A 19,064-nucleotide genomic window follows, 5' to 3' on the forward strand; every position below is an offset into this window, starting at 1 on the left:
CAATGACACTCCCATGGTGGCTCTTTCTGTTCAGAAAAATTTTAATTTTTTTTCTAGTTATTAATGGGGGGATTGGTGTGCATGCCATCTCTAATGTACAGAATGTAAAAAGTCAACCTGATTATGAAATAAAATATAAGTACAAATTGAAAAGGATGTGTGGGTGGGCTAGGTAAAGAAAGAGAGGTCAAGTTTAGAGTACAAGCCATTTGCACGTCTGGGAAAAATGACAGTAAGACCCTATGAATGTGTATATATTTCAGATGTCAAGCAAAATAAACTATTTACAAGAAAGAATAAACATATACTGAGACACGTGTATATGTAAACATATGCAAAATACTTTATTCCTATACATGTGTAGCAATTCTTTCTAATTGAAACATCCCATCCTGGAGAAAGGTTCATTAAGAACAGGGCCTGAGAGAGGGCTCAGCAGTTAAGAGGACCCAGATTTGATTTCCAGAATCCCCATAGGGTCTCACAGCTGTCTGTGACTCAGTACAGATCACATGCCCTCTTTTGACCTCCAAGCTTATCAGGCACACATGTGGTATGCAGACATATACGCAGGCAAAGCACCCACACACATAAAAACAAAATAAATAATTTTTGTTTAAAGAGTCAGGAAGCAGAGGTTTGTGGCTAAAAGCTGCTCTCCCACTAATAAACAAAAGAAATTAAGATAAATTTTCTGATCAGGAAGCGCTCCCATGGGAGTTGCCTTTGCTACAACAAGGACTCCGTGCTTACCCACGCTTTCACGTGTAGCCCTCATAAACTCATTGGTCCACCTAATGGAATTACACTGGACTCCTTTCTCTCATCTGTTGTCTGTGCCCTGTCTGGGGTGAGGGACCAAGCGCCAGGACGGCTCCCCAAGGCTGCTTTTCTAGAGGACCTGAGCTCATTTCCCAGCACCCACTGGGCAGTTCGCAACCATCTAGAATTCCAGTTCTAGGGGAACTGATGCATTTTTCTGCCCTCTAAGGGCACCAGGCCCATGGTTCATAGACATACACACAGGCAAAGCACCTGTACACATAAAATGGTTCTTAGAAGACTCAGGAAGTGTATAAAACTTACAAGCCTCAGGAGGTAAACACTCTCAAATCTGAGGAGATTCTCCAAATTTAAAAGAATCTCAAGGTCTCCACCCAGGTCATACAGCTGCAGAGAAGGAAACTGCCTGGCACTGTGCAGCTTTCCTGGGGCATCGCCTAGGCTAGGACATGCTGTTTGCTGATGCAGCTGCCTGAGAGAATCCATGCTCTTGAAACTCCGTGCTTATCCACGCTTTCACGTGTAGCACTCATAAACTCATTGGTCCACCTAATGGAATTATGGTGGACTCCTTTCTTTGATCTGTTGTCCGTGCCCCTATAATGGGGTGAGTAGATACTCTCTCTCTCTCTCTCTCTCTCTCTCTCTCTCTCTCTCTCTCTCTTTCTCCAGGAAAAGACACACAACACAGTAAATGCCCAAATAGGGATCAACGGAACAAGAAATGCAACTTGGAGGAGTGGTGCCCATGGGTGGTCACGGGAGGGTGGCTGAGGCAGGCAGGTGAGGCTGGTCCATGTGATGGTGGAGGATGCACAGGGCACAATCCCGACACGGCCACTTTCCCCCTATCCTTTGTAGGAGACAAGGGGCCTCTGTGTTAGTCAGGGTTTCTATTCCTACACAAAAAATCATGACCAAGAAGCAAGTTGGGGAGGAAAGGGTTTATTCAGCTTACACTTCCATATTGCTGTTCATCACCAAAAGAAGTCAGGACTGGAACTCAAGCAGGTCAGGAAGCAGGAGCTGATGCAGAGGCCCTGGAGGGATGTTTCTTACTGGCTTGCTTCCCCTGGCTTGCTCAGCCTGTTCTTTTATAGAACCCAAGACTACCAGCCCAGGGACGGTACCACCCACAAGGGCCCTCCCCCCTTGATCACTAATTGAGAAATTGCCCCACAGCTGGATCTCATGGAGGCACTTCACCAACGGAAGCTCCTTTCTCTGTGACAACTCCAGCCTGTGTCAAGTTGACACACAAAACCAGCCAGGACAGCCTCCTTGCTTCAGCAATGGTTACATGCTCTCTGTGATGGTGGGTAGCATAGGCAGCCACGGCAAAGGCATCTGAGAATGGAATGATGGAATGCCATTTAGTGAAGTCTCAGGGTGACCATCATTCATTCTCTCTCTCTCTCTCTCTCTCTCTCTCTCTCTCTCTCTCTCTCTGTTTTTTTTTGTTTGTTTTTTTGTTTTTGTTTTTTTTTTTTTTTTTTTTTTTGAGACAGGGTTTCTCTGTATAGCCCTGGCTGTCCTGGAACTCACTCTGTAGACCAGGCTGGCCTTGAACTCAGAAATCTGCCTCACTCTACCTCCCAGAGTGCTGGGATTACAGGAGTGCACCACCACTACCCGGTGCCCATCTTTCTCTATTCAATATGTAGGTGAAGTCCTCATAAGGACCATAGGGGAAGGGCAGCCATTGCTCAGAAACGGTGTGAGAGAGGCAGTTTGATATCTAGTTCTCTGGGTTGTGCAAGATGATGTTCACAGGAAAATTTAGATTCAGTGGACACTGGGGGCGCTGGGTTAGGGCCTTAATGGCTTTCCACCTCTCTAGAAAACTCTTGTAATACCCCCCAATTACTTCCTGTACCAGAAGGATGTCTTCGATAATTTCTTCTTAACCCCACATTAAGAGCTTTACTGAGCCCTGTGATAGTAATTTCACATCTCAGAAAAAGTCAAGCAACAAATGCTAGTGAAACAATGGAATTGGATAAAAAAATCATTTACTTCAGAACATTCATATCCCCTTTAGTCAAGTCCAACAGTGAAGAATTCAAATGTATGTAATTACAAACATAGATAGCCTAAAATACATCATAAGGCAAAATATTTCTTCATTACTAACTAGAAACACTTTCTCTCTCTCTCTCTCTCTCTCTCTCTCTCTCTCTCACACACACACACACACACACACACACACACACACACACAGGGTCTTACCATGTAGTTTTGGATGGCCTGGAACACATTGTATAGATAATTATATATAGATGGTCTTGAACTCACAGAATTCATCTGCCTCTGCCTCCCAAGTCCTGGGATTAAAAGTGTGGGCCATAAGTCAGTCTCTCTCTCTCTCTCTCTCTCCTCTCTCTCTCTCTCTCTCTCTCTCTCTCTCTCTCTCTCTCTCCAGAGATTTCCTTCCAGGCAAAACCAGGTTCACAGCTATGCTGCAGAAAGGAGTTCCGGGAGGGCCGGTATGGAGCACCAGCCATTGGATTTATTACGAACAGAAAGAGTGGCTGGAGAGATGGCGCAGAGGTGAAGAGTACTTGTTGCCCTTGCAAAGGAGCAGGGTTCACTTCTCAGAAGTCACATCATGCAACTCACAAATGGTTGCCACTTCAGGTCTAGGGGGCTCCAGGTCCTCTTCTGGCCTCCCTGGGTACTGCATGCCTGTGTTGTATGTCCACACACATGCATAGATAGGGCTGGGGAGGGGCTTGGCAGTTGAAAGCACTGGCTGTTCTTCCAGAGGTCCCGAGTTCAATTCCCAGCACTCACATGGCAACTCACAACCATCTGTCATGGGATCTGAAGCCCTCTTCTGGTAGAGTGTGCAGATGAACATGCAGACAAAGAATCCATAGCCGTGAAATGCATGAATAAATGAGCCTTAGAAAAATACCTTCTGAATTAGAAAAAGAGCCAGGCAATGATGGCAAAAACCTTTAATCCCAGAACTCGGGGAAGCAGAGGTAGGCAGACCTCTGAGTTTGAGGCCAGCCTGGTCTACTGAATGAATTCCAGGGCAGCCAGGGCTACACAGAGAAAAACTGTCTCAAAAAACAATAATAACAGCCAAGTAAGAAACAAAAAAAATAAAAAAATACCACACAAACAAAAACGAAACAAAGATCCTAAACCTTTTTTAAAAAAAGTCTTTAAAAATGCTTAAAGAGTTTCTTTTGTAAACAAAGTCCCGAGGCAGCTTTATGAGGGGTATCTTTTTTTAGGTTCAGGGAAGAACAGCAGACACTTAAGGTTATAAATAATTTTTATAAAAATTATTTATTATGTATGTAAGTACACTGTAGCTGTCTTCAGACACACCAGAAGAGGGCATCAGATCCCATTACAGATGGTTGTGAGCCACCATGTGGTTGCTGGGAATTGAAATCAGGGCTTCTGGAAGAGCAGCCAGTGCTCTTAACCGCTGAGCCATCTCTCCAGCCCTCAACACCTATTTTTAATGATAGTTGTTAAACACTTTAACCTCCCCTCTAGGCCACCACCCACCAGAGGTAGTGGAAAAGAAAGGATACAGAGGAAGTGAACCTGTTTGGAAGTAGTTCTTTGGGGCAAATCCTGTGTTGTACGGAAACTAGCAGTTCAGTTCACAGGTCCATGGCAGCAGCTCGATCTGCCTGCAAACACTTTACAGATACACCAGCAGTGTAGTTCAATAGCATCGGGATAGCAAACACGAATGAGCAGCAGTGGTACTACCTAGCAGAATCAGCCAAGGTCTCAGCCTCTGCTCAAGCCAGCAGGAGGAACCAGGAGAGACACCAGAAGTTCTCGGCTGGGCCTCTCCCAGCGAAGAAGAGATCAGTGAAGGCTCAAGACTCACAGCGTTGCCCAACTAAGTCTATAAGCTAGCCGAGCTCGGGCCTCTGTGAGTGTCGAGCAATTCTAACATCCCCTCCACACATCACATGTTCTCCACGAGTCTTGTCTCAGCTGACATCATTCTGCCAATCAGCCCCAGTCCACAAGAAACTGCAGCACGCCACAAGAAGTGTTTTTGGTGTGTTTCTTTCTCTAGAGTCCCAAATGCAGCTCAACTAAGCAATGTAAGGCAGCCCATCAGATGCATGTCATCAGCAAAGGGTCCCTCATCACGTGTCCTTCTGTGTGCTTGCTTTAGCAGAACACTTTCCACCCGTGTCTGCTTCAGCCAAACATTCCTTTATGAGTCCACCTTAGCCTTTCATCTGTGTCTACTTTAACTAAACATTCTTTTACATGTTTGTCCCAACAAAGCACCATCCGACCCACTTTCCAAAGAGCCCTTAAGTTTTTACTTCAAATGCTCTTAACCACTGAGCCATCTCTCCAGCCCTAATAACTTTACTCTAGGTAAACACAGTTTATTTATTGTTCAATATCATTTATTGAAATGCCTTTAAGAAAGCATTGTCTAGTCCCAAAGAAACACAGTTTATTTCTTGTGTTTGATAATATGCCTTTTGGAAAACATATAATGTCTTTATTGGGTTTCTCAGTGGTTCCTAAAATGTCCTGTTTTTTTTTTTTTTTTTTTTCTCCCAGCAAAAAGGACAAATCAGAATGGCAGGACAATAGGCTATTTTACTTTCTCATATTACTGCAATGTCTCCTGTCTTTTTATCCTACCTCAGACAGACACAAATCTCAAAGTAATCCAGCTACTACTCTGGGAGAAGTGTAATTTTCTACAGTTTCTAAGATGCGGGGAGCTGTCTGAGGTCCTCCTGCCTGTTAGGCATGGTAACTCCAGCCTATAACCTCAGCACTGGAAAGTAAGAACAGAAGACCATGCTGGCTATATAATGCTCGGTGAGGCTGGCTTTCAGGAGACCCTGTCTGAAGAAATGAAAACTGTCACCCAGCCTCTGGGTGGCTGTGGGGCTTGGGCCATGATTCTTGGCTCGGAACACTTACATACGCCTCATCTTCAAGCCATGCACGGGGATTGCAGCATTTCTTCAGCCCTCCTCAAATCAAGTCTTTTGGTTCTTTGATTTTTTTAAGAGTGCTGAAGACCAACTACCAAGCCCTGTCACCATTCCCACAAACTGTACCTGTTCCTTTTAGCTGTTTAATGTGGTTTCTAGAAAATGTAAAATTATAGATGTGGTCCTTCATTAACTTCTCTTAGACATTGCTCAGGCTAGCTCCTTGTATTAGCCAGGGCTCTCTAGATGAACAGAGTTGATAGTATATATAATTTATGAGTGCTTTACAGGCTGTAGTTCAGCTAGTTCGATATTAGCTGTCCCCCAACAGAGAGCCATGGGCAACCCATGAGACTGGATGTCTCAGTTGGTCTTCAGTAGACACTGGAATCCTGAAGAAGTAGATTCTTTTTCTTTTTTTTTTAAAGATTTATTTATTATATGTGAGTACACTGTAGCTGTCTTCAGACACTCCAGAAGAGGGCATCAGATCTCATTACGGATGGTTGTGAGCCACCATGTGGTTGTGGGATTTGAACTCAGGACCTTAGGAAGAGCAGTCAGTGATCTTAACTGCTGAGCCATCTCTCCAGTCCGAAGAAGTAGATTCTAATACTAGCAAAGGCGTGCTTTGGTAGCAGGTTAGACAGACTTGCCAGTGAGAGAAAAGGAGAGCAGGTAAAAAGCAAAAGCTTCCTTCTTCCATGTTCCATGACATAGCCTGTCATGAAGGTGTGATTCAGGATAAGGTTCTGACCTCAAATGATCTAGCCAAGCAAGTCCCTCACAAGCATTCCCAGTCTCTTGGGTTTTAGTTGATTCCAGGTGTAGCCAAGGTGACAACGAACAATAGCCATTACACACCTCAAGCTAGGAAGATTATGACATATAAAATTTTAACATAAGGCAGAGTCCTTGTTTAGAAAACAGGAAGTCCTTATGGATCCCTCGTGCTGCATAATCTGCACACGTGTCCTCCTATCACTCAAATGATCGAAGCAAGCAGATCAGGGATTCAAGGTTGGTCTGAACTGTATTTGAGGCAAGCTACATAGACCCTGTCTTAACATATTCACAATAAAAATTTCAAATAATTGTCATGTTAGGAATTTCCAGTTGAGAATAGCATGTATATATAGCTATGGTATTAACCCATTGATATGTCTTCTGTAGATCAAGTACAAGTGTGTCCTGGCAGGGCCATTGCTAGAGTGCGGGAGAAATCTCTTCATTAAGTCTCTCTTAGTCAAGGGGTTGGATTACATCCTTAGTCGCTCAAGGATTGGGGGCGTGTCCAAATCCCTGTCTATCAGAGAGGAATTGTCCAATCAGGCTGCAGCTGGGGTGGAGGGGCGGAGCAGGTTGCTTTACTCTCGCGGTGTTTGGTTCTTTTTACTCTTTAGTTCTGGTTCAGGTTCCGTTTCTTCAGGTTCTGTCTCTGGCTCACAGTTGTGTAAGGTGTCTCCGCTGTAGCTAGCGTCCCTATGAGGTGCAGACGACGCGGGACGGCAGAAAATCGGAAATGGTGAGCGTTCCGGCCGGCTACATCCAACCAGGACCAGCCGCAGGGAAGGCCTCCGTAGCTGGCGTCTGCGGCCCGATCCCGGTACTGTCCGGTGTCCTGTATGGCCTGGGTCCCCTCGCTTCCCATCTGCCCTCGCGGCGGCCTGGCCGACTCACCTCAGGACTTGGGGCGTCATGGCCGACCCACCTTCGGACTTGGGACGCTGGCTTCAGGTTGTGGGTTCCCGCCCGTCAGCCGTGGCTGAGCTTTCCAGAGGCTTGGAAAGTGGGGTCTCAATCTACTTTCTGTCCGCCTGGCTGCCCCCCCCCCCGGTGTTCACAGTGAATCCCCCAAATTCCAGTCTTCAGGGCCGACCCCCTGCTAGTCTCAGGACCCCGAGTTAGACCGATGGCTGTTAGTAAGGAAAAGCGAAGAGTGGAGATTTCGTCAGTGCAGGCACAGTGGAAGAGTGCAGATGAAGGGTCTGGTGACACTCCTACCCCCTCTGATCCCGGGACAAGGGCTTTAGGCATAAATCGAGGAAGGCCAGAGCACAAACCAGCTCAGACTGCAGCAACCTCATGCAAAGTGGGCCCCGCCCATCATTGTCTCCGCTCGTTTAAGACCTGGAGGGGACCAGGTGGCTCTCTGGAGTTAGCTGCTTCTTCTGTGAAGGCCTGTTCTTCTGAATCCCGAGAGACTGCAGGTTTAGGACCATAACTTATCTCTGTGGCCTCAGCCTTGAACAGTGAAGTGGGTTAGACAGACACCGCTTGAGTGATTACATGCTTAGGTTGAACCAAAATAAAGGAGGTCGGCAGAACTCCATCCAGTTTTCTGCAAGAACAGCAAAAGCTCTTAACCACTGAGTCATCAGCCCCCCAAAGCAGTTTCAGTCGCAGTATTCTCAATGCCAGATTTTCATTGCTAAATAAATAGAAATAGATACAATATTTTTTCATTCCTGTTAGTAATGGTCCTAGTTTTCAGAACTGCTAGATGCTGACAAATTTTTCTCTTTCTTTCTTCTTTTTTCTCTTTCTTTCTTTCTCTTTTCTTTTCTTTCTTTTCTTTCTTTCTTTCTTTCTTTTTTTTTTTTTCTGAGACAGGGTTTCTCTGTGTAGCCCTGGCTGACAGCTGACATGTAACTCACTCTGTAGACCAGGCTGGCCTCAAACTCAGAAATCCGCCTGCCTCTACCTCCCAAGTGCTGGGATTTAAGGCGTGCATCTACCGCCTGGCACTGACAAATTTCTTGTAGCTGCCATATAACCTTTAATGAACCACTTAGACACCAGTCTGAGGTCTGGAGTGAAACCTTTTTGAGGAGCAGCAGGAGGCCTTGGAGCTGGAGGTATCTCCTGGAATAGTCCTCATCTCAATAGTTAATTCTTTTTTTTCTTTTTTCATGTTTTTAATATTTTATGTATGTGAGTACACTGTCACTGTCTTCCGACACAACAGAAGAGGGCATCAGATCCCATTACAGATGGTTATGAGCCAGCATGGGGTTGCTGGGAATTGAACTCAGGACTTCTGGAAGAGCAGTCAGTGCGCTTAGCCACTGAGCCATCTCTCCAGCATCCCTTCCCCCACCATTTTTTTTTTGTTGTTGTTAATAATTTATTTATTTATTATGTATACATTGTTCTGCCTGCATATATGCCTGCAGGCCAGAAGAGGGCAGCAGATCTTATTATCTTATTATAGAGACACAACCTGGGTGCTGGGAATTGAACTTTGGACCTCTGGAAGAGCAGACAGTCCCCCCACCCCCACCCTACCCCACCCCACCCCACCCCACCCCACCCCACCCCACCCCACCTGACACATGCAAGGTTTCTCTGTGTAGCCCTTGCTGTCCTGGAACTCTGTAGATCAGACTGGCCTGGAACTCAGAGATCCACCTGCTTCTTCTGTTTTCTGAGTGTTGGGATTAAAGTTGTGCCACCAGCAAGGTGAAATACTCTTTAAGGCAGCAAGAAGTAGGTTTCAACAAAAAATGTAGAGTTTCATTTCCTCTGGCTTTTTTTTTTTTTTATCCTTTGCTTCCCTTAGTAAATACAGAAACATTTCTGAGGTGTTTTTATTGGGGAGTGGTGGTAGTGGGGCTCATATAGGCCTAGATTCAAATATTGAGGAAACTTTAGTTTCCTGTTGTAGAAAACGAATACATTCCCACAAAGCATGATAGATGAACTTGTGAATTACTAAGTTGGCTTTGCTGTTGTTAAGACAGGGTTTGCTATGTAAGCTGACTGGCCTGGGACTTGCTGTGTGGACCAGGCGGGCCTCCAGCTCAGAGCCGCCTGGCTCGGCCTTGACTATCCATAGGGTAAGACTTAAAATGATCTCCTAAGTAATTCTTTTGTCTTCTTTTTTAAACCTAAGTATAGATTTGTTAATTATAATCATGTTTACAAATAGCTAGTTGTTGTTACAGATAATTATTTTTATCTATTTGTATGAGTTTGTTTGCATGTGCCTTAGTTAGGGTTTCTATTGCTGCAATGAAACACCAGCGAAAAGCAAGTTGGGATGGCAAGGGATTGTTCTGCTTACCCTTTTATAGCACTGTGTTTCAGTGAAGGAAGTCAGGACAAGAACTCACGCAGGGCAGGATCCCGGAGGCAGGAGCTGGTGGCAGAGGCCGTGAAAGGGCTTACTGGCTTCCTTCACATGGCTTGCTCAGCCTGCTTTCTTACAGAACTCAGAGCCACCAGCCCAGGGATGGCCCCACCCACAATGGGCTGAGCCCTTCCTTATTGATCACTAATTGAGAAAATATCTTACAACTGGATCTCACAGTGGCATTTCTTCAAGTGAGGTTTTTTTCTCTCTGATGAATTTAGCTTGTGTCAAGTTGCCACAATACAGCCTGCATGCCAAGGTATGTGTGTAAAGTCAGAGGACAAGTGTATAAGTTAGTAATTGATTCAGGGCAGGAGAGATGGCTCAATGGTTAAGAGCACTGACTGCTCTTCTGAAGGTCCCGAGTTCAAATCCCAGCACCCACATGGTAGCTAACAACCATCTGTAATGAGATCTGATGCCCTCTTCTGGTGTGTCTGAAGTCAGCTACAGTGTACTTACATATAACAAACAAATAAGTAAATAAATCTTTTAAAAAATTGAATTTATACCATCAGCCTTAGAGCAAATGCCTTATCTGCTGAACCATTTTGTTAGCCCAGTCAATTGGTTTGTTTGTTTGTTTGTTTATTTATTTTATAGTATAGAATAGAGTTTATTCAGAGCATGGGGAGGGGAGTTAAGAGGGTAGTAGAGGCAGGGAAAGACAGAGAGAAGGAGAGAGTAGAGAAGCAGAGGCTGGCCATGACCATGTGGAAAGAGAGGGGTGAAGTGAATGGGGGAGGGAAGAGCCCAAGAGGGCAAGACAGAAGCTAAGAGAGGAAGAGAGGCAAGAGCTTACTTATTAAAGATTTATTATTATATCTAAGTACACTGTAGCTGTCTTCAGACACACCAGAAGAGGGCGTCCGATCTCATTGCGGACGGTTGTGAGCCACCATGTGGTTGCTGGGATTTGAACTCAGGACCTTTGGAAGAACAGTCAGTGCTCTTAACCGCTGAGCCATCTCACCAGCACTATTTATTTATTTATAAGATATGGTCTCTCTATGTAGCCTTGTTTGGCCTGGAACTTTTTTTTTTTTTTTTGGTTTTTTAGATTTGGGTTTTTCGAGACAGGGTTTCTCTGTATAGCCCTGGCTGTCCTGGAACTCACTGTGTAGACCAGGCTGGCCTCAAACTCAGAAATCCGCCTGGCTCTGCCTCCCAGAATGCTGGGATTACAGGTGTGCGCCACCACCGCCTGGCTTGGCCTGGAACTTTTCTTCTGTGGGATTGAAGATATACACCACCATGCCTAGCTTTTTTTTTTTTTTTTTTTTTTTTTCACTTTGTGAAGCAGGGTCTCATGTAGCCCTGGCTCATTTGATGTCTTGTTAAAGATATAGCATTTATTTTAAACTTAAATTATTTTGATTATGTGCATGCAAGAGTTTGTGCACCAGTACTTGCTTGTGGAGGCTTGTGGAGGCCAGAAGTTTTCAGATCCTCTTGAAACCGGGGTGACGGGAGCTGGGAGTGCTAGCTTGGGTGCTAGGAATGGAACTTGGATCTTCTACAACAATAGCATACACTTTTAACAGCCAGGTCATCGCTCCAGCCCCCATTGGATTTGATTGAATCCATTGGTGCCTCCTCAGTTTCCCTGGGTTGATACAGGACTACCTTGCTCTTCCAATGAATTTGATGCTTTAAGCTTTCCCTCTATGCTGGCTATACTATATTCCACAAGTTTCTTTTCCTTGAACTATTGAGGTTCTTTCAGGTGACTCTCGTCCACATGTGATTTGGCACTGTGTGATTTCATTTCCGGGTTGGAGGTTTCTAGCTGCGTTTCTGTTATTGATGGCTATTTAATGCTTCCGTGTCTGCTGGGTACTTCATGTGCTTTTTTGTGTGCTTGCTCACTCAAAATGTGGCCTATCATTTAGTTTTGCTGTTGACTGAAGTGTTCTGGAAATATCGCTGAAATCCTGGTTGACGTTGCTGAATAACACTATTACAATTACTGCTTTTCTGCCATTTAGAGCTGTCAATTACTGATAAGGAGTATTTTGGTATTTCTAAATGTAATTATGAATTTCTCCATTTTACATTTTAATTCTAGAAGTTATTCCTATGTAATTTGACCATCTGTTTTATGTTGCACATATTAAAGTCAGTTGATTGTTTAAAACATCTTATTTAGTGAGTGTAGCATTTATTGACTTTAGCGTCTGGTTTCTCAAAGATAATTTATCTCAAATCTTTTTCCTCATTCCCTATTTTTGTTGTTTTTTTATTAAAAATAATTTTAATTAGGTTGGATTACAGTTTCAGAGGTTTAGTTCATTATCATCATGACAGAAAACATGGCGGCATGCAGGCAGACACGGGGCTGGGGAAGGAGCTGTGAGTTTTACCTCTTGCAGGCAGCAGAAGGGGACCATGTTCCATGTTGGGGGGAGCTTGAGCATATATATGAGACCTCAAAGCTTGTCTCCATAGTCACACACTTCCTCCAAAAGGGCCACACCTACTCTAACAAGGACACATCTAATTGTGCCACTCCCTACAGGCCAAGCATTCAAACACATGAATCTATGGGGCCATTCCTATTCTAATCATCACAGGGGTCCATGTTGGGTTTAATGCCTTTCCGGTTTGAAAGTCATAGTAATTTGGGGATCAGAAGTGTAGTTCTTTTGGTGGTGTGCTTGTCTGGCCTGCACAAATCTCTGGTTCAGTCAGTCAGAAACTGGGTATGGTGTAGTGGGGAGAGGAAAGGGAAAGACCGGCTGTTCAAGATCATCTTTAGATTTGTGGTAAGTTCAGCTAGAATATGTGAGATGAGAGCAGGAGGCCCAGGGAAAGCAGCAAAGAAAGTTTTCTAAACTGAAAAATGGACATTTGACAATTGTAATATAGGACAACTGAAAAATCAGTTTCCCTTCTTTCTTATCTGTTGTTTATTGATTACTAGTTGTTTACTTTGTCTTTGTTGTGTGTGTGTGTGTGTGTGTGTGTGTGCACGTGCGTGCATGAGTGTTGAGACAGGGTTTCATTGTATAGCCCCAGGCTGGCCTCGAACTCACAGAGATCTGTCTACCTCTACCTCCTGAGTGCTGGGACTAAAGGTGTTCATCACCACTGTCTGGCCAGCTATGTCCATTTATGTAGTGAAAACACTGTCCAAAGATTTTCTTGAAAATTTTAAAACAACTATTTTTAAATGACAAAGCTCATTTTTGTCATATTTTAAACGACAAATCTCATTATGTAGACAAGCTGACTTCCAACTCATAGAACTCTTAACTGGTTTGTCTCCTGAATGCATTGGCTCCTGCTACCATGTCAGGTCCCCCTCCCCCACCCCTAAAAAGGCCATGTACCTGCATGAGATGACCTTGAAAAGTGGAAGAGGACAGTAGAAATCCTAGAACTGCAACTATAGGTGGCTTTGTTAGCTGCCTCGTGGGAACTAGGAATTGAGCCTGGGTCCTCTGCAAGAGTAACAAGCATTTTTTAACTGCTGAGCTATCTCTAGCCCCTATCTCCAAAATATTATTGCAGACTATATTGCTTATGTGTACTCAATTTGTTGTATTGCTCATTATTGTTTATTGAAACAGTTTTGATGTATTTCTGTGAATTTCATAAACTAAAACAGAAAACTTAGAAGACGCCGGGCAGTGGTGCTGCACACCTTTAATCCCAGCATTTGGGAGGCAGAGGCAGGCGGATTTCTGAGTTTGAGGCTAGCCTGGTTTACAGAGTGAGTTCCAGGACAGCCAGGGCTACACAGAAAAACCCTGTCTCGAAAAACCAAAAAAACAAAACAAAACAAAAAAACCCCCAAAAAACCCCAAAACCAAAACAACAGAAAACTTAGAAGACATAGTAAATGCTCACCTCTTTCAAAGGGATGGGAGCTCCAGTATCCCTTTAACACATAATCAGGTTCGGGTTTTGTCTTTAATTTTTTGGGATGCATGGAGCATCTTCAATTTCACATTATACTTGGGTATTTTTGAAAACTTTAATTTTTTTTTTAAGATTTATTTATTTTATGTATGTTAGTGTTAGTACAGTGTTGCTGTCTTCAGACACACCAGAAGAGGGCATCAGATCCATTACACATGGTTGTGAGCCACCTTTAGTTGCTGGGAATTGAACTCAGGACCTCTGGAGGGTATCTCTCAAGCCCAAATACTTTAATCTTTAAAAGAAAAATTCACTGCAACGTTTTCTTCCAGAGTTTGGGTGGTATGTACACATTGTGGGTATAAGGAGCAGTTTGTTTTTGTTTATTTGATGCAAAATGAGATCTACTCTCCTCCTGAGCTGGAAACATAGACTGCTGGCTTTGACACTGTTAGCCCTAAACATGTGTTTTAGGGTTTTACTGCTGTGAACAGACACCATGACCAAGGCAAGTCTTTTTCTTTTGTTTTCTTTCTTTTTTTTTTCCCCTGAGACAGGGTTTCTCTGTGTAGCCCTGGCAGTCCTGGCACTCACTCTGTAGACCAGGCTGGCCTTGAACTCAGAAATCTGCCTGCCTCTGCCTCCCAAGTGCTGGGGTTAAAGGTGTGCGCCACCACTGACCAGTGCAAGGCAAGTCTTATCAAGGACAACATTTAATTGGGGCTGGCTTACAGGTTCAGAGGTTCAGTCCATTATCATCAAGGTGGGGGCATGGCAGCATCCCAGCAGGCATGGTGCAGGCAGAACTGAGAGTTCTACATCTTCATCTGAAGGCTACTAGTGGAATACTGGCTCCCAGGTAGCCTAGGGCAAGAGTATTAAAGCCCATACTCCACAACAAGTCCCACCTCCCAACAGTGCCATCCCCTGGGCCAACCATACACAAACCGTCACATCATGTCAGAGACAGATTAAAACAAGGGTCAGTAGAAGCCTCTCAAGGCCTTATCATTTTCAGATTTTTATACACTTACATTCACATGGCTGATATAAAAATTTTGATTATTGAAATTTATAGCAAAGCTGTTTTTGACAGTTTTGCTTTACTCATGTTTCTGTGGAGGGATGTATGTTTGGAACAGCCCAAAACCACTTTCCTGACCTCACTTCCCCGGACTCTGTGGCTGCTCATGTACGGATGCTGTTTGTGCCCTCACTTTACTGCGTTGCCTCTGTTGCTGTTGCAGTAAGGCAGGTTCTGACATTAGGAAGCACTAGTCTGGCTACTCTTTTGGGGATCTGGTAGTTTTCTGAGTGTCTTATACTTCCAGGTGAAACTTTGCACTGGTTTTGAATTCCTATAAGTTAGTCATCCAGGATTCTAATTGTTCTTAGTCACTCTAAAACTTGGATTTGTGGAATTCCTCCCAAATCTTGAAGTCCCTGATACACCAGCAAAGATCCAACTTAGTATTTCCTTCTAACCATAAGAACTCTGACAGTACAGGTATTAACCTCACTTTGAGGAACAGACAATAGGATTTGGTTTTGGATTGGAGATGTACTATACTGTGATAAGCTAGACATAACCGAGAAGCACATCTTACTCCTGATTGATTTACCAGTGTGGAGGTGTCTTCACTCTGCTCTTGTTTTCCCGAGTGCCTCGGTTCCATGATATGAATACAGCTGCACATGGACAACTGAATACATAAGAAAGTAAACTTTTAGGTGACTACATGATGGAATGAATATTTGGAAATCACAAAATCACATGCATATCTACCTATAGAGTATAGATTCCTAGTGATATAAGTCTTACCCAGCCTCTTATACACATTATGGGATATTTTAGAACTCAGTGGCCTTTGACGATTTGGCTATAAACTTCACCCAGGAAGAGTGGGCTTTGCTGGATCCCTCCCAGAAGAATCTTTACAGAGATGTGATGGAGGAAGTCTTTAGGAACCTGACTTCTATAGGTAAGAATGATAACATATTCTCTCTCTCTCTCTCTCTCTCTCTCTCTCTCTCTCTCTCTCTCAAAAATATTTATTTTATGGGAGTACACTGTTGCTGTCTTCAGACACACCAGAAGAGGGCATCTGATCCCATTACAAATGGTTGTGAGCCACCGTGTGGTTGTTGGGATTTGAACTCAGGACCTCTGGAAGAACAGTCAGTGCTCTTAACCACTGTGCCATCTCTCCAGGCCAGGCCCTCTTCTTTCTTTCTTTCTTTCTTTCTTTCTTTCTTTCTTTCTTTCTTTCTTTCTTTCTTTCTTTCTTTCTTTCTTTCTTTCTTTCTTTCTTTCTTTTTCTTTCTTTCTTTCTTTCTTTCTTTCTTTCTTTCTTTCTTTCTTTCTCTCTCTCTCTCTCTCTCTTTCTCTCTCTCTCTCTCTCTCCCTCCCTCCCTCCCTCCCTCCCTTCCTTCCTTTCTTTTAAAATATACTTTAATTGTATTTGCATTTGTATTTTGCCTGCATATATGTCTGTGTGAGAGGCTCAGATCTTAGAGTTACAGTGGGTACTGAGAAATGAATCCAGGTCCTAAAGAGCAGTCAGTGGTCTTAACTGCTGAGCCATTTCTCGAGCCTAACATTTCTTTACTTAGTTAAAAAAAAACAAAAACACCCTGAAAAAAATTTTTAATCAATTTTAATGGTAGAAAGGAACTACTTTTATGAATAAATGGGCATGATTTTTAGTATATAGTGAATCTCAAAGCTGCTATTAATTATTTGAAGTTCATAATTTATAGTGCTTTTCCTTGGTCTGTATTTTAGAGAAAGGGTGGGAAGACCAAAACACTGAAGATGAGGACAAAAATCCTGAGACAAATTTAAGGTAATCTGAATTCATAAAAGGTATGATGTTCCTTGAGGGAAGCTTAGCATGTCTGTGAACTTTGGTGAACAAACCAAACAGATAAACACAACTGTAAACATTGGTGACTATAGTACTTGTCCCCACCCCAGTTAACAGTGTTGTCTTTAAGGTAGCTGATTTTCATACAGTTCTAAGAAACTATGTGAATGCCACTGTTTTGATAATAGATTTGGGGAAGTCATGTTTCAGAAAGATGATTCCATTTACTTTCTAATAATTAATACATGCCAAACACTTGGATTTTCTCTGAACTTGGTTATAATGTAAGCCCAAGACATTAATGAATAGAAATTCAGCAATAAACCAACCTTCAGTGTGTGCTTGCCTTTTGTACAGTAGATTCTGTAAGAGTAAAGATGATAAAAAACTATGTGGGTGAACTTTCAGTGAGATTATAAATCTTAATCTGAAAAAAGTATTTAGTATAGGAAAACCATGTGAAATGTGACTTGTCTGGAAAATCTTATGTTGTTTATTCCTTAATAGGCACATCATAGCCAACTCTGGATACAGCCTATCTGAAAGTGAAGAATACTCTGAGAAGCCATATAAATTTACACAGTATAGGAACTCTTTCGTTTCTCTTATGAGTATTCAAAGACATATGATAATGGACACTGGAAGTAAGCCTTACAAGTGCATGCTTTGTGGGAAAGCCTTCCATTTCCCCAGTGAATTCAGAATCCATCTAAGAACTCACACAGGAGAGAAGCCCTATGAATGTAAACAGTGTGGGAAAGCTTTCAGTCATTCCAGCTCCTTTCGAAAACATGAGAGGACTCACACTGGAGAGAGGCCCTACGTGTGTAAACAGTGTGGGAAAGCCTTTAATTGTTCTGGTTCCATCCGAAAACATGAAAGAACCCACACGGGGGAGAAGCCTTATGAATGTAAGCAGTGTGGGAAAGCCTTCAACTGTCCCAGTTATCTTCAAATTCATGAAAGAAGCCACACTGGAGAGAAGCCCTATGAATGTAAACAGTGTGAGAAAACATTCAGTTGTTCCAGTTCCCTTCGAAAACATGAGAGGACTCACACTGGAGAGAAGCCCTATGAGTGTAAACAGTGTGGGAAGGCCTTTAGTTGTTCCAGTTCCTTTCGAAAGCATGAACGGACTCATACTGGGGAGAAACCCTATGAATGCAAACAGTGTGGCAAGGCCTTCTTTTCTCTCACAAGTGTTCGAACACACATGATAAAGCACACTGGAAATGGGCCTTTTAAATGCAATGTATGTGAAGAAGTGTTTCCCTTTTCCAGTGTATTTAGAAGACACCAAACTTGTCATGCTGGAGAGAAGAAGTCCTATGAATGTAAACAATGCAATAAATGGTTTAGTTCCTCCACCTCACTTCACAATCACAGAAGAAGTCACAACGGGGAAAAGCCCTATGCTTCTAAACAGTGTGGGAAAGCTTTCAGTTGTCCCAGTTACATTCGAAAACATGACCGAGCTCATGCTGGGGAAAAACCTTCTCCACGCAAACAGTGTGGTAAGTGCTTCAGTGCTTCCGGCTCTCTTCAAACACACGAAAGAATTCATACTGGAGAAAAGTCCTATAAACAGGGTGCTAGAGCGTTCAGTCGCTCCACTTCCATTAGGAAACATGAACAAACTCACAGTGGGGAGAAACCCTATGACTATAGTGTGGGAAAACCTTCACTTCCTGTTAGAATTGATTACTGACAGTCTTAAATTATTCATAACAGTCTTATGAATGTAAATTCTGGCAAATCCTTATTTTCTCTAACAGGTATTGTTTGCTTTTGTTTTTAACAAAAATGATAAAGCGCACTGGAAACGGACCTTTTAAATGTGAGGTATGTGAAAAAAGCCTTTCACATCTCACAGTCCTAGCATATTTAGAGCACATCAAATAAACTCGTGCACGAGAGAAACAATGCGAGTGCAGACAATGTGGTAAATCCTTCACTTCTAGGTATCCTCAAAGGATTCATGTTGGAAAGTATCTCTACTAATGAAAGCACTGGAGAACCACTTACTACAATTGCCTTGTAAAGATGAATGAATTTTTTTTTTTGGGGGGGGGGGGATTTGTTTTTTTTTTTTTTTTTTCGAGACAGGGTTTCTCTGTGTAGCCCTGGCTGTCCTGGAACTCACTCTGTAGACCAGGCTGGCCTCGAATTCAGAAATCCGCCTGCCTCTGCCTCCCAAGTGCACGGATTACAGGCGTGCGCCACCACCGCCCTGCAACATGAATGAATTTATACCAGAGACATGTCCTTTGAGTACAAATAAATATGGTAAATATCACATTTTCTATTTGCCCTTTCCAAACTAAATACTCCATGGACAACAAATCATTAGAGTGATTGTAAAGAATATTAAAAAAGTGTTTTCTTAATTTTCATAAAGGACACCAAAAAGGTTTACACTGAGCAATAAGAAGCCCATGTCTGTGAGAAAAAAGGTAAGGCTTCAGA

The 19,064-nt window shown here is 43.1% G+C and overlaps 1 protein-coding gene across 2 annotated transcripts; it reads left to right on the forward strand.

The window, feature by feature from the left end:
• Positions 1-7,123: 7,123 nt before the first annotated feature.
• LOC127693354 (zinc finger protein 709-like) lies at positions 7,124-18,663 on the forward strand. Of its 2 annotated transcripts, XM_052194133.1 has the most exons (5): positions 7,124-7,257; positions 9,476-9,571; positions 15,587-15,713; positions 16,517-16,577; positions 17,106-18,663. In XM_052194133.1, exons 1-5 carry the CDS (start codon positions 7,255-7,257, stop codon positions 18,304-18,306), a joined length of 1,488 nt encoding a protein of 495 aa, XP_052050093.1. In that variant the 5' UTR covers positions 7,124-7,254; the 3' UTR covers positions 18,307-18,663. The 2 variants fall into 2 exon arrangements, with proteins under 2 accessions (XP_052050093.1, XP_052050094.1); XM_052194134.1 differs by lacking the exon at positions 9,476-9,571.
• The last annotated feature ends 401 nt before the right edge of the window (positions 18,664-19,064 follow it).

The sequence above is a fragment of the Apodemus sylvaticus genome, chromosome 10 (assembly GCF_947179515.1).
Source record: "Apodemus sylvaticus chromosome 10, mApoSyl1.1, whole genome shotgun sequence".
Classification (NCBI taxonomy): domain Eukaryota; kingdom Metazoa; phylum Chordata; class Mammalia; order Rodentia; family Muridae; genus Apodemus; species Apodemus sylvaticus.

Coding starts and splice junctions, on each gene's coding strand:
- LOC127693354 (XM_052194133.1), top strand. Junction 9,572..15,586: donor CGGCCTTGACTATCCATAGG/GTAAGACTTAAA, acceptor GGGATATTTTAG/AACTCAGTGGCCTTTGACGA. Junction 15,714..16,516: donor TAGGAACCTGACTTCTATAG/GTAAGAATGATA, acceptor TCTGTATTTTAG/AGAAAGGGTGGGAAGACCAA.